Below are 15,147 nucleotides of genomic sequence, written 5' to 3'. Positions count from 1 at the left end.
CATCGACACGGTTTTGATCCTGGGGCCTCACAGTTACGAGGCCATTGCTTTGTCACTGAACCATGACTGTACGCAGCGGGGGCTAGGGTAGGGGGCAGTTTCCGTAAATAAAATAAAACACAGAAAATGCAATAAATTTTCAATTTACCCCGGTCCCCAACATAAAAAAATCCTCTGGACGGCCATGCATTATGGCTCAAGGCAAAACAAGGTTACTAATGAAGACGGGAGCAGAGTACAGGACGATCTCGGTTGAGTGAATTCTTCCATCGTATATCGTATATGGCCCCATACTTTTTTTTGAGACAATAAAACATGTTGTTGTGTTAGTGCATACCGTAAAACAAGCTGTTATATATGTTAATTGTTCCAAAATGACATTGATAACACTGATAATGATGATGATTATGACGATTACGTTGAAAATTCACATCATTTATATGGGCCAATAGTTTTCTTTAAAGACAATCAAACTTCTTTTTCCATCATTTTGTATAAACAGTTGCTCTCATTGCAGACCCAACCATAGATAAGTTTATACCATAAACATAAGCTGTTATACATGTATATATGTTAATCTGTTTCATTGATATTTTCATCAATGTATATTTATATATCAGTGTTCATTTTTTGAATGTCTATATATATTTATATATACAGCGACTATCTATTTATTTTCTTCCTTTTGCAGAAATAGATGCTCCAGCTACAGAAGTTGTCACAGGTAAAAAAAAAAATACCGTAGCCATAATATTAATAATGATGATATTACTTTCAATAATGGTAATAACTATGATATTAATACAAAATAATCTAAAACAATTTCCTTTTGTTTTCATACAGTTTTACGTAATGAAATTTGTTCAGAAAATGAAAGATCGGGAATAAAAGGCTTTTATCTTCTTTAAAAAAAGTATTTAACGGCTAGTGATTTTTTTTAAACATAAATGCTGTGTAAGTCTTCGCAATCTTATTGGAAACATATATGGAACACATGGAATGTCGTGACTGAGTGATTTAAGGCGGGTGACTGGAGATGCGAAGGTCGAGGGTTAAAATCCCGGCACGGCACTAATATCTTTTAGCAAGATTTCAACCTGCACTTGCTACTCTCCATCCAGGTGTTAAATGGGTACCCGGTATAGGATGCGACCGAAATTGCTGGTCAAACAGTTTTTGAGCGTCAAGTAACGCCTGGCTGGAATACTCCCCAGGGAGTGGAGATTGTGCACACAGTGTGTGCAGGCAAGCACTGAATCCAATGACTGGGGTAATAGCATATCTGTAAAAAAGCGAAATATGATAGTATAGTATTAATGACTGCTTTGAGAGAAATAGTTGTTTTTAAACGCTCAAGGGAAGGTTACAATAATATTGTACTATTGCCCGAGGCAACTCAGAGTTTACAGTCTGCAAAAGAGTTTGTGGATTTCTGTGAGAGAAAAATACACTCGAGTTATCTGCAAATAAAATGAATGATAACAAACTGCTTCAGGCGCGCCTGCATGAGACGTTTCTACTACGATATTCTTGATCTAAAATTAACACTAAGATAGATGCCAAAAACTGGTCATGAGCTTAATAACTTACATCAGTAAACATTGTTTTTGTTCAATTTGTATAAACAGCTGCTTCAACTGCAACCCATATCATAGATAGGCGTATGCTGCAAACATAAGCTGTTATACATGTATATGGTAGGTTGTCGAAACTGACATTAATAAGGACCCCCAAACACTGGTAAATGATGACGACGTTGAATGCTCACATTATTTATATGGGCCAATAGTTTTCTTTAAAGACAATCAAACTTCTTTTTCCATCTTTTTGTATAAACAGTTGCTCTCATTGCAGACCCAACCATAGATAAGTTTATACCATAAACATAAGCTGTTATACATGTATATATGTTAATCTGTTTCATTGATATTTGTATCAATGTATATTTATATATCAGTGTTCATTTTTTGAATGTCTATATATATTTATATATACAGCGACTATCTATTTGTTTTCTTTCATTTTGCAGAAATAGATGCTCCAGCTACAGAAGTTGTCACAGGTAAAAAAAAATAACGTAGCCATAATATTAATAATGATGATATTACTTTCAATAATGGTAATAATTATGATATTAATAAAAAATAATCTAAAACAATTTCCTTTTGTTTTTATACAGTTTTACGTAATGAAATTTGTTCAGAAAATGAAAGATCGGGAGGAAAAGGCTTTTATCTTCTTTTAAAAAAGTATTTAACGGCTAGTGATTTTTTTTAAAACATAAATTCTGTGAAAGTCTTCGCAATCTTATTGGAAACATATATGGAACACATGGAATGTCGTGACTGAGTGATTTAAGGCGTGTGACTGGAGATGCGAAGGTCGAGGGTTAAAATCCCGGCACGGCACTAATATCTTTTAGCAAGATTTCAACCTGCACTTGCTACTCTCCATCCAGGTGTTAAATGGGTACCCGGTAGGATGCGACCGAAATTGCTGGCCAAATAGTTTTTGAGCGTCAAGTAACGCCTGGCTGGAATACTCCCCAGGGAGTGGAGATTGTGCACACAGTGTGTGCAGGCAAGCACTGAATCCAATGACTGGGGTAATAGCATATCTGTAAAAAAGCGAAATATAGTTGTTTTTAAACGCTCAAGGGAAGGTTACAATAATATTGTACTATTGCCCGAGGCAACTCAGAGTTTACAGTCTGCAAAAGAGTTTGTGGATTTCTGTGAGAGAAAAATACACTCGAGTTATCTGCAAATAAAATGAATGATAACAAACTGCTTCAGGCGCGCCTGCATGAGACGTTTCTACTACGATAATCTTGATCTAAAATTAACACTAAGATAGATGCCAAAAACTGGTCATGAGCTTAATAACTTACATCAGTAAACATTGTTTTTGTTCAATTTGTATAAACAGCTGCTTCAACTGCAACCCATATCATAGATAGGCGTATACCGCAAACATAAGCTGTTATACATGTATATGGTAGGTTGTCGAAACTGACATTAATAAGGACCCCCAAACACTGGTAAATGATGACGACGTTGAATGCTCACATTATTTATATGGGCTCATACTTTTTTTTAATTAAAAGACAATCAAACATTTTAGTTGTTGTTCATTTTGTAGAAACAGATACTTCCACTACAGGCCTTATCAAATGTTATTGTTTACCATAAAATTAAGCTGTTATATATGATACTTGTTCAAAACTTTCTCTAAGTCTCTAAGCGCTATGACAAGCAAAATAGACTGATAAACAATTACATATTAAACAAACGAAAAGTGCAAATAAATCTACAAATTAAAATACATATGGAATACACATCAAAGTGAACAGAGTTAATTAATCAGCGAAAGCAATTTGAATAAATGTGTCTTGAGAATAGTTATGAATAGGTTAACAGTTTGTATTTTGTTCGGTTTTGTTGTTGCTTCACGAGGGGGAGGGGGGTAGTGAGCACCCCCCCCCCCGAGCCAGGGGTCGTCTTCTTCTTTTTAAGGTAAGATTAACGGTAACATTTTTGTTAATATGTTTTTCTTTTTGCTATTTGGGCCCCTTGCCCCCCCCCCCCCCCCTTCCCCTGGATCCGCCCCTGGGCCCCATACTTTCTTACAAAAACAATCAAACATCTTTTTTGTTCATTTTGTATAAACAGCTGTTCTACCTTCAGACCCCACTACGGGTAAGTTTATACCGTAAACATAAGCTGTTATACATCTGAATTGTTGCAATTTCACATTTAAAAAGACGCACAAACACTGGTAATGATGATGATGACGATGAAGACGATGACGTTCAATGTTCACGTCAGTTAAATGGCCGTATAGTTTTATTAAAAGACAATCAAACATCTTTTCTGTTCATTTGGTAGGAACAGATGATCCAATTGCAGACCCTACAGGAGGTAAGTGTATACCGTAAACTTAAGCTGTTTTATATGTTAATTGATCTCAAACTGACATTAAAACGGACGCCCAAACACTGGTTATGGCGATAATGATGGTGATGCTGATGCTGATGATGATGATGATGATGATGATGAAAAAGATATGGCCCTATAGTTTCTTGGAAAATGTAAACATTGTTTTTGTTCATTTTGTATAAACAGCTGCTCGAACTGAACTCCCCACCACAGGTAAGTGCATACTAAACATAAGCTGTCATATATTTAAGGGTAATTGCTGATAGGTATAAGTGAGCCAACGTCTACGACTACTTATTATCAATCACTCTAGAAATTTGTTCCGAGCAAAAGCCAAAACCAATTATAGAAACAGATGAGACACTTAGGAAGTCTGCTATTAATAACATGATAATCTTTTGAAATACCCTTTTGCTAAACACATATTAGTAATAAACAGTTTGCTATCACAAATTCATAATTTCTTGTTCCGTATTATATTGCAATATTTTCATTCACTCGTCTTTGTGTCGTAGTATAGTGGTTAATGCACTTGAATCTCATAAAAGGGGTTAATGGTTCTAATCCCAGCACGGATATATTGAAATAGCTACCCATGTAGAGTAAATAAGGCCCTATCACTATTTGTTACCATTGTTTTGTGTGCCTTAATTATCTATTTATGTATACATTTATTTAATGATTTATTAATTCATGTATTCACTTATTCTTCATCTATGATTTGTTGTTATCGATTTATTAATTTGTTTATTCATTTATTCATTTATCTTTTTATTTATCTCTCTATTCAAATTCTACTATTTATATATATATATATATATATATATATATATATATATATACGTATATACACAGTTTGTCATAATGGTTGAATTATTAATTTTTACCCCAATTTATGTAATGACTTAAACAAATTATTTATTCCTAATAGATTTAGATAATAGTGTACATTCTCAGATTTTATTGAATAATAATTTGCGAGTGTTTTTTTTGCGTAACTACTAAAGCATGTGTTTGCTATTATTATTGATAACTTATTGCATCTTCTTTTATTTGTGGGGGCTGCCCCCTACCCTAGCCCCCGCTGCGTACAGTCATGATTCAGTGGCAAAGCAATGGCCCCGTAACTGTGAGGCCCCAGGATCGAAACCGTGTCGATGTGCTATATTAGTGCCATTTTGTGAGGCATTAATCCTCATTACTGTCAGTTATGACTTAAGGACGTAGGTCCCCTAGTTGATAAGTATGATAGCACACACATGATTTAGCAGTCATGCAAAACAAAACAGTCGCAAATTATTATTCAATAAAATCTGAGAATGTATGCTATTATCTAGATCTATAAGGAATAAATCACTGTCTAAACCATTCCATAAATTGGGGTAAAAAAAGATTATTCAACCATTATGACCAACAGTGTATAAACATATAATTTTTTGTCCACGTAATTCGACACTGAAGGAATCACCCTGACATGCAACGACACCCAGATGATTGTTGAGATCCCCAAAAGTCTGCTGACGGGGGGTATGGAAGGTTCAAATGTCGGATTCAATGATGACACTAATGGCCAGCAGTGCGTAGGAGAAGAGGATGGGCCGATAATCACACTCACCACCAACCTTAACGCATGCGGAACGGTCATGACGGTAATTTCGTTTGATTGTTTGTTTGCTATTTTGTGTTGCTTGTTTTATTGGTATTTATCTATATATTCGTTTATTTATCCATTCATATATTGACGTATTTATTCCTTTTGTTATCTATTCAATTATTTATTTATTTATTTATTTATTTATTTATTTATTCATTTATTTCCAAATGTTTTTGTTTTTTTGTCAATTTCTTTTTATAAAAATAGATATTATTCTCTTGATTATATAGTTTTTTTTAGGTTACAGCACTCGAAACTCGAAATGTCGATCTCAGAAGCTGCGTCTGGTAGGCTGCCGGTCTCTTGGGCTGTCAGCCTACTTTTTTTTAAAATCTAATAGTTGTTAAATCTCCGTTCTTCTTCTTCTAGGAAGATGACGAAACTGAGACGTACACCAATCACGTCAGCAACCGCTATGATGATGACAGCGGCATTAGTCGCCAATATGCCGTCGAGATTCCGCTTTCATGCTCGTACAATAGAAGTCAGCGCGTCGGATCAATGAAGTACCAGCTCACTGACTACACCATCGACAAGACCCTCGTCGAAGAGGGTGCCTACACCTTCTCCTTCGATATCTACACAGATAATACCTACAAAAAGGTCGACGATACTTACCCTATCAGCATCGGCCTCAATAAGGACCTGTTCTTTGCTGCATCTGTGGACTCTTTAGACGGCACCCTCGACCTTTCGATCCAATCCTGCAGAGCCACACCGGATTCGAAATACGATTCTGATCCCCACTTTGAATTCATCGCTGAAGGGTAGGGAATATTGTTCTTTAAGTAGAAGTCCTCCTTGATATTGGGTTTGCTACAATAACAAGAGGAACAAAAAAGAGAAACATATTCGTGAAGGTCTTAGCAAAATCAGATTAAAAACAAGATTTGTTTTAAATGATTGATAGAACACCGTGACGAATCATATTCTAGGTGGCTCTCCTCAGTGGCATACCAGGCAAACCTCGTCAGAGGGGGGGGGGGGGGGCGATTTGGACGAGCAAGGGGGATGTGTGTAGGGATCTTGTATATATTAATATTTGCGATCGGGCGATTGTATATTTTTGGTCTATTTTGATATAAAAGAAAAAAATCTCATTAAAGAAAATTTTAAATGTATTGAATTTTGACAACATCAGTGGTTAACCTATTACTGGTGATATACTTCTTTTATTCCTCTTTGAAGAAGCTATTGACATATAATGGTCCCAGTTCTGCATATTTGAAGATGTAAAAAAAAAAAAGCATTTGACATTGAATTGATTTTCATTTGTGTCATTTCCACATGCGCAATTAAAACGTCTATTCACTCATTGAAAAGTAAAGTGAGAAATAAAAAGGAAACCGTAAAGTGATATATCACCAGATATAGGATAACTCGCTCAGTGGGGGAATGTCAGGAGGTTGAGGGAAATTAAATTGGAGGAAGATAGGTAGGGAGACCGAGAGATACAGGGGATGATCCAGGGGAAGCTCATGGGTTATAACAGGCCAGAGGCAGTGGAGCGTCGTTCAAAGTGGAAGGGGGAGCACCAACAATAAAGATCACTTTCCGCGAAAATGGGGCACCTACAAAGGGAAACCTCAAAGCGAATATATACAATTTTTTAGGCATTTTTATTTGCCGGGGCCTTGCCCTTGGTTGGTTGGTTTCTATTTCTCTTTAAAATCTTGTTTTCTCAAAAGAAGGGGGCTTGAGCCCCTCCCGCGAGCCCACCGCTCAGTGGGCCAGGGAGAAATCAAAGTGCGCCCAAAGTCTTTTTTGGTGATTTGTCTTTTACTTGCCCAGTTGAAAGATAATACATTGAAGAATACCTCATTAAAATATTAAATTCCGGTATGCACTTCTTCAAACTGCAAAATCTTGAATATTCACATTTTTAGTGCAAAGGTGACTTATTTCATAAATCTTTCAATTTAACATTGAGTGTTTAAGCTATTGATATGACAGTGCTCTCGCATATTCCTGATAGTTCATTTCACTGCATGCATGGGTTGAACATGGAAAGAAACACAATATTCCTAATATATTATAGGGTAATTCACTGAAAATGGACTAATTATCCATGTTTTTTTTATAAATCCAGAGGAATTTCTACTTTAATGTTATTACCATCATTTTTCTGATATCTAAGCTTTAAGTTGATACCAGATTCGGCTGCCATCTTCTGCTTGTTTTTATGTTATAGCTGATTTTCCTTGCCACATTGCACCGAAAAATGTGTTTCTTTTGGTCCGCGGTGTCACGTGCCCCACGCGCCGTAATTTATGACCGCGAATCCTTCATGATTCGGTACGCTAGTGGCTCTCCCATTTGCTCTGTAAGCCTACTCAAAACTAAAACTTTGTTTCCTCACGAAAATTTCAATCACAGGTGATCCTTGGATTTAACATTTGTTTTACGCACCCCCTTGAAACGAATCTGCATATTCCTTCATCAATAACTCAGAAAATTTGAATTTTAGTTACAGTGCAGAGCAGTGGTTTGCAGAATTTCCTGTGCATAGTGTAACGCCATTCTGCGGCCCATTGGCCTTTTAAATCAATATCGAGGCAATGGGCCGTACTGATGAAAATATTATGAATATGATCGTTTTCAAAGCTACAAAATGTCCCTTCTCTAGGCAAGGTCCTTATTGTTCAAGAACATAAAGGTTTAGACAATGTGTGACATTCATTTTGTTTCTTAAATAAGAAGAGGTCGCCATTATAGTTGGTGAATTTATATCCTTTTTTTTTCCTACGTATGATAGCTGTTCTCTGTGGTTTCCCTCTATTTGGAAAAGAGTTGATATAATTAAATCCCAAATATTGCAATCGATTGTATCCTCTAGTTGTTCAATTGACGATGACAATACTAAGATCACCACCCTGGAAGACCATCGCATAGGAGTAGAGATGAAAACTATCCGGTTCATCGACGATGAGGACGATTGGGTAAGTTTGTTTATATTTAAAGTTGTCTAACCTCGTCCTTCAAAACTTATAAGGTTGACAATTCTGAATCATTTATATTATAATAGTTAAGATGATAAAAATGATAATAATTATAACGATAATTACAATAATAATGATGATAATAATAACAACAGTAATAACATTAGAAATATAATACCATGTGAGTCAAAAAAAAGTTAACACCTAGAAAATTGCTAATTATTCTAAAAATCATCTATGAACAGTAAATTACTATACATCTTATAAAAAAGCGTTTTATCCCAAATTGCTTGGTATCATTTTTGTGTGGTATGTGTTCACGCTGCGCCAAAGTGATGCCTACAGTGTGTGCTATGGTGGGGTTAAAGTGAGAAAATGAATTGAATGTATCAAATGAGATGAATTGCATACACACACACGCACGCGCGCACAAATGTTCGTTGATATTTGATATTCGATATTTGATATGTGTGGCATGATGAATTTTGTTAGGGATGTTATTTGGATCTGCAATTACCGATTTAATACCCAAATCCCAATTGTTTTATTCAAATATCACATAAGCAACATTGGCGCGATTTTCACACTCTCGCAAACAATGCCACCTGTTCATCCATGCGTGAACACATACCACACAAAAATGATACCAAATGATTCGGGATAAAACACTCTTTCATTAGATGTATACTAATTAACTGTTCATAGATGATTTTAAAAATAATTAGCAATTTTCTAGGTGTAAACTTTGTGTTGACTCACACTGTATAATATATATAAACTGACACACGAAAGATAATTGATCACCACTGTCAGATATTATTACTTCGCTAATTGTTTATTCATATTTCAAAAATTAGCATTTCGACCTGGACTCACACTCACATTGTTTAATTGTAATGATCATAGTTTAAAACGAAAAATTCAGTATGGAATAGGGCATTTCAGGAATAATATCTGAGTCATATTTTTATAACGGATATCATTCTAGACTGGTAGACAAAGAAGGAGAAAGATCGCATGTCATTCTTTCTTCTTCTCATGACTCAACCTACTTTTTCATCACTATTATCTCTATAGTAAATTCTTGTCAAGTCTCATGATCGGAAAAAACTAAACCGTTGCCTCCCTGTCCCCTCCCTTGTATTGAAAGACCTATGGAACTACTGTTCTTTCCATACTCTTAGATTTACATCCACTGTAATCTCCTGGTATGCGATGACGAGGACGATGATTCAGTCTGCAACAATGACTGCGCCCTCGGTTCTTCAGAGATCATGGGGCGAAAGAGGCGTGACGTCAGCAGCGAACTCAAGACCAAGCGATTCACGCGAGGACCTCTGCGCGTCGTCCGCTCTGCACAGAGGCAGGGTAGTGTCTTACGCAATGACGTCAGCGAGAACGGTAATACTTGAATTCAACGCGATTGCAATTCCGTTATCCATTGGATATGTAATTTCCTCTCATGTATATATATATATATATATATATATATATATATATATACAGGGCCGGCGGAGGGACTTTCAAAGTTGGGGCACCAACAAAAAAAGAAGAAGGGTACAAAGGGAAATCTCAAAGCGAAAATATACATACATCTTTCAGACATTGGTATATACCCTTAAATTTTGATTACATTATCAGCGATGATTTTAATATTTGTTTTTCTTTATACACCATACAAGATATTGCTGAAGCATTATACTTTGCAGTTAGGTGTGATGGTCTGCAAATTAATTTGAGAGCGAGCGAAGACAATTTTTAAGATTTGTGAGGTCACCGTGCGAAAAATTATAAAGAGGATAATAACAATCCTGATGGGGTTAAAAGCATATTCCATAACAGAAGACTGAAAACATAAGTAACATAAATATATGATATAGTACCGGCAATGTGAGCAAGCATAGCGAGTGAGCTTTAGGGGAAATTGTTTTTAGTCGCTTGAAATTAAGGAAGCGTTTAATGATAAGAGTAAAATGGGACACTTATCGAAAGGGATAAGACACTTATTAGAGGAGAAAAGGAAGACGTCAAAGTACAGAGGGTAATTATCAGAGGTAAGAATGTGCCACTTCTTACACCTACGAAAGGAGCCACTCACCAAGGATGAAAAAAGGCACTTATCGGAAGGAAAAATTGGCATTTGTCGACGGAAAAAGAGCACCTCACCAGTTTTAATAGGGGCGTTTACAAGAGGTGAAAAGGGGCATTTATGAAAAGGGGATAGGTTCCTTATTAGAAAGAAAAAGGGGCATGTATCATTGCTAAGAGGGAAATTATCAGAGGTGAAAAGGGGTACATACCGCACCTGAAAAGATATGAAAAGTAGTACTTATGGGCGTTGTGGCGTGCGCCTGTAATCCAGCTAATAGTGGAAGTTACAAACTGATTCAGCCGAGGACGCAGGTTCGAAACTGATTCACGTCTTTCGGAAGGTGACGTTTAAAGGTCGATCCCCAATCGCAAATAATCATATGTGATTGATACACGTCTGTAAAAACCCAATACACACACACAGCATAAAAAAGGGGCATTTATTATTCATTAACGATTCATAAACGAATGTGGATTAGTTGAAAGAAAAGGGGCGCTCATCAAATTTTAATAGGGCCATTTAACGGAGGTGAAAGGGGCTTTCATGAGAAGGGGAAGGAGCACTTATAAGAAGAGAAAAGAGCATTTATTTAAAAGTACAACGGTCACGTGTCAAAATATAAAGGGCAGTTATTAAAGGTGAAAAGGGACATTCATCAGAGATAAAGAGAACACGTATCAGTAGGGGAGGGGGCACTTGCCAAAGTAAAACTAGTGTCTCTCAAATCTGAAAAGGGGCAATTATCGGAGATCGAGGGGGCACTTATCTGAAGTAAAGAGATGTAACTTCTGAAAAGGGGAGTTTATGACAAGGGAAAAGGGTTCTTTTTTAATAGGGGCACTTATCATTAGGAAATAGGCTCTTATTAGAAAGGGAAAAGGGCACAAGTGAAAATATAAGGTGCGCTTATCTGAGTTAAAAAGGGTAATTATTAAAAAGGAAAAGGCACTTAATGCAAAGGAAAATGGGAACTTGCCGAAGGAAAAGGGGCACGTGTCAAAATAAAAGAGCAGTTATCAGAGGTGAGTATACAAAAAAGCAAAAGGAGTACTTTTCTAATGTAAAAAGGGACACTTCTTACAAAGTTAAAAGGGCACTTTTGGGGTACTTGAAAAAATGGGGGCACTGTGCTTTACCTTCCGCCGCAATTCCCCCCCCCCCCCCCCGGAGTGTCGCCTCTGTATATAAACATATGTGTGTATGTGTGTATGTGTGTGTACATTAACCCTAAAAAGGCCGGGCTATTTGAGGTCTTAGTACGGCCGGGGGGGAGGGGCCATTATGGCCCCCTCCCCCTTAAGATCTCGGCCGTGAAACGGCCGATTTTCCCAAAAATTTGCACGCATGACCACTATGATAATTTTAATTTCTTGAAAAAATGTACTCATTTACATATTTATGGTAATTTATGCAAATAAGGTCATAAAATCACATTTTTACCCATAAATCCTATATTATTCATATTTAAGCATTCTTTTTCATTACATATATTCATTAGACCATTTGAATAATAAAACGACAAAAATTTGGAAGAGCCAGCTTATTTCTTATGTTATCTCTTGTTTTGATAATTTCTTATGTATTTCACTGTTTTTTTAACTTATGTATTTTATTGTTTTTGTTGTTTTATTTCATTTCTAAATACAATTCAACTATTTTGACTCCCAAAACAATCACCTAAACTTTAAACGAGACCCAATAACCAATGTTTGATCTATTTTTAGAAAACTGACATTTCCATATGTTTTGTACACAAATCACGAAAATGAGGGATTTTCGGGCTGACATGCAAAGACAAAAGGTCACGTGACCTTGTAATCGTAGTTCTATTTCAAGAAAAAATATTTTAAAAGATGCGCAAGACTCAAAAGAAAAAAGTCAGCGATCGGCGGGGCGCCACCATATGCGTTCCCGAACAATTAGAAAAATCATGGAGGGGGCAAAATGCCTATAATAAAAATGCCCCCCCCCCCGGCCTTAATTGGGTGAAGTCGACAAAAGTAAACTACAACAGTTGAACTTGACGGGACGTCTTTTGTGTTGTTGTGGACAAAAGAGATCTGAAAGACTACAAGATAATAAAGTATAATCACAGTTGTTTATTGAAACTTTCGGCATTACAACCCTAGACGTGGGCTGTAAAATGAAAAGAATGAAACAGAATAGTACTCAAGATTATGAAATGTAGAGTAATAAGAAAGATTGTTTACAAACAATAATCTAAATAGTAGTTCATTTAATAATTAATACCATGACCATCGGTACGACATATTTATTGTTCGTGGAAATTGCTTGTCTGATGGCTCACGTGACGTGATCTTGTTTATTGAGTTGCATCAGTGTGCCCCACCAATATTCGGGACAAGGCTCACTCAGAGAACATTACCTGCACTTTAGGGGAAACTAGGGGGTGTAGCATGGCAAATACTGGGTAATGCCATCTACAACTTCTTTAGGACAACTGCACGTAAACGAATGGACTTGATTCACGGTAGCGTTCGCGAAACAGAACGAAGTTCTCATGACGCCTCGGTTTCGCGTATGTTGCACGCACGTGAATACTGCGGTCGCGTCGTCCGTAGTCGTATTATACCCGATTGGCCCCGAGTCAGGCCACGAGAAAGACACAAATTCGCACGAAGACAATGGGGATTGCTACGGTCGACGTCCTTTTAATGCACTGCCTTGAATGGACGTCACACGTATCAGTCCACGCAAATCTAAAAGTCCCTATTGTCTCATCATGCTACACCCCCTTTGAGTTGGGATAATGTAGTCGGAATAATATATATCACTAAACAGTATTTCTCCTACTAGATTGTGATAATCACTTATCGTTAAAAATAACAAAGTGCTTACATTTTCTAGCAACGGCGTTATGTATTCATTCCCTAGACCGATAATGTTTTCCTCCTCCTTCACCCCTCATCTTACTTCTCCTCCTACTCCTCTGTATTTCTTTTTTCATCCTCTTCTTCTTCTTTTTATTTCATCCCACGTTGCTGTTCATTTCCTACAGGCGCTTCAACGCAACAAGAGGTTACCAATGCTTTCAACCCGTGGATTGTTGCCATGGCTGCTATGGCAACCGGTTTCATGGCAATGGCCGCCATGATGGCTGTGGTCCTACGGAAATTCAGCAAGATCTCTGCCGCACCGGCAGGGTACAAGGAAGGCTCTGCCCGTCTCCTAGATGAGCAAGAAGAAATCTAAATGGAATTGTACAACAGTCCAAGATATCGAAAATATTATAAACCTCCATCGTATTGCTATTAGTTTTATTTATCATAATTATATGAAAATGGCCAAAGATCAACAAGATTGTACTTTTTGAACCCGTTCATTCAGGTTTAATGCAGGAGTCCCTGGGTAACGTAGTCAATGGGTTATTTCTCTGATGAACCAACTAACGAAAGTGGACCACGAACCCGAGCAAAACCTATTGACTGGGGTAACGGATACGAATACAGATTGTTTAACTATATCAGGTATTCAGGTCTGATCTTTTATTTGAGTGCATTATCGTTATTTGACTCGAGTCTCAAACCAGAGCATGACTCTTCTTTTCTTTCTTTGTTTTCGTTCTTTCTTTTCCTTCTCTTTATCGCAAGAAGGAATAATCCAGAGCAAAATCTAATTTTCTTTTATTTGATATTTGCTTGCGTAATGCAAAATATCGGCACGATAAATCTTATTGAGACAGGAAACAAAATAGTTTCCATTCATTCAAATGAAGGAATTAACAAAGTCAAAATTCAATTTTGAATATAAGCAATGCAATGAACGACAACCTTTGTATACGTGACATGTGGTTAATGATTGTATATCAGGTTCGCATACATCGATCACAATTGTACCTGAGGTTCTTTAGCAACTTAAAACTAAGTGTTATTCAGTATGAAAAGATATGGCATATCTTGTGTAATTTCATGGTAACACCTTATGAAGAAGAAAAACATCTTCAAAGTGCAAATGGGTAACAGCCAAAAGTGGTAATTTGGCCCTCTAGTGCCATTCTCACACAGCCAACACAAATGAAATTCAAATAAAAGTTGCTGCCTGATGAAGAACCCATATGACCCAACATTTCAGGCCACAGGACATTTGATTAAATGACTTTGTGTTTCCAGGAGAGATGCGTACAATGTAGGTAGGATAGTTGCACCCTTATTGTGGCTATACCGTTAGCATATATGTCGGTTACCTTGTAACTGGTAAGATACATGTGTTATGCGATGTATATTATAATTAAAATTCATATATGACGTAGAAATATATAATACAACAGACAGCTTGGCTACTCATATGACTTTGAATTTTTTGGGCTTCTAAGGATGATGAGATTCAATAGTTTTTCATCTATTCTTTACAATCGACAATAACAGTAGATTGTTGAAATATGATTAAAATTTAACTTTTCCCGCTTATGCTATTGTGTCTTGATTTTGTTTTCTTTGCAGTTTTCCTTTTTTGTGTGTGTGCTTACAGGAGCCTGGGTAGATTTATTTTCTATCCGATTTTAGT

General features: G+C 36.7%; 1 protein-coding gene across 8 annotated transcripts in view; it reads left to right on the top strand.

Annotated features, from left to right (window-relative positions):
• Positions 1-15,050, top strand: part of LOC586294 (CUB and zona pellucida-like domain-containing protein 1) — a 36,433-nt gene extending 21,383 nt beyond the window's left edge. For 2 of the 8 annotated variants that reach the window (XM_030977975.1, XM_030977969.1), the window contains 10 exons: positions 692-724; positions 2,030-2,062; positions 3,672-3,698; positions 3,888-3,920; positions 4,125-4,151; positions 5,400-5,587; positions 5,962-6,359; positions 8,429-8,531; positions 9,716-9,932; positions 13,643-15,050. In XM_030977975.1, coding sequence (XP_030833835.1) covers positions 692-724; positions 2,030-2,062; positions 3,672-3,698; positions 3,888-3,920; positions 4,125-4,151; positions 5,400-5,587; positions 5,962-6,359; positions 8,429-8,531; positions 9,716-9,932; positions 13,643-13,836 — 1,253 coding nt within the window. In that variant the 3' untranslated portion in view covers positions 13,837-15,050. The remainder of the gene's footprint in view (positions 1-691; positions 725-2,029; positions 2,063-3,671; positions 3,699-3,887; positions 3,921-4,124; positions 4,152-5,399; positions 5,588-5,961; positions 6,360-8,428; positions 8,532-9,715; positions 9,933-13,642) is intronic. The other 6 variants (XM_030977976.1, XM_030977971.1, XM_030977970.1 and 3 more) reach the window with 5 other exon arrangements.
• The last annotated feature ends 97 nt before the right edge of the window (positions 15,051-15,147 follow it).

Source organism: Strongylocentrotus purpuratus, unplaced genomic scaffold, assembly GCF_000002235.5.
Source record: "Strongylocentrotus purpuratus isolate Spur 01 unplaced genomic scaffold, Spur_5.0 spur5_scaffold_1, whole genome shotgun sequence".
Classification (NCBI taxonomy): domain Eukaryota; kingdom Metazoa; phylum Echinodermata; class Echinoidea; order Camarodonta; family Strongylocentrotidae; genus Strongylocentrotus; species Strongylocentrotus purpuratus.
Note: the sequence above shows the minus strand (reverse complement) of the source record. Positions and strands in the feature narration are given on the sequence as shown.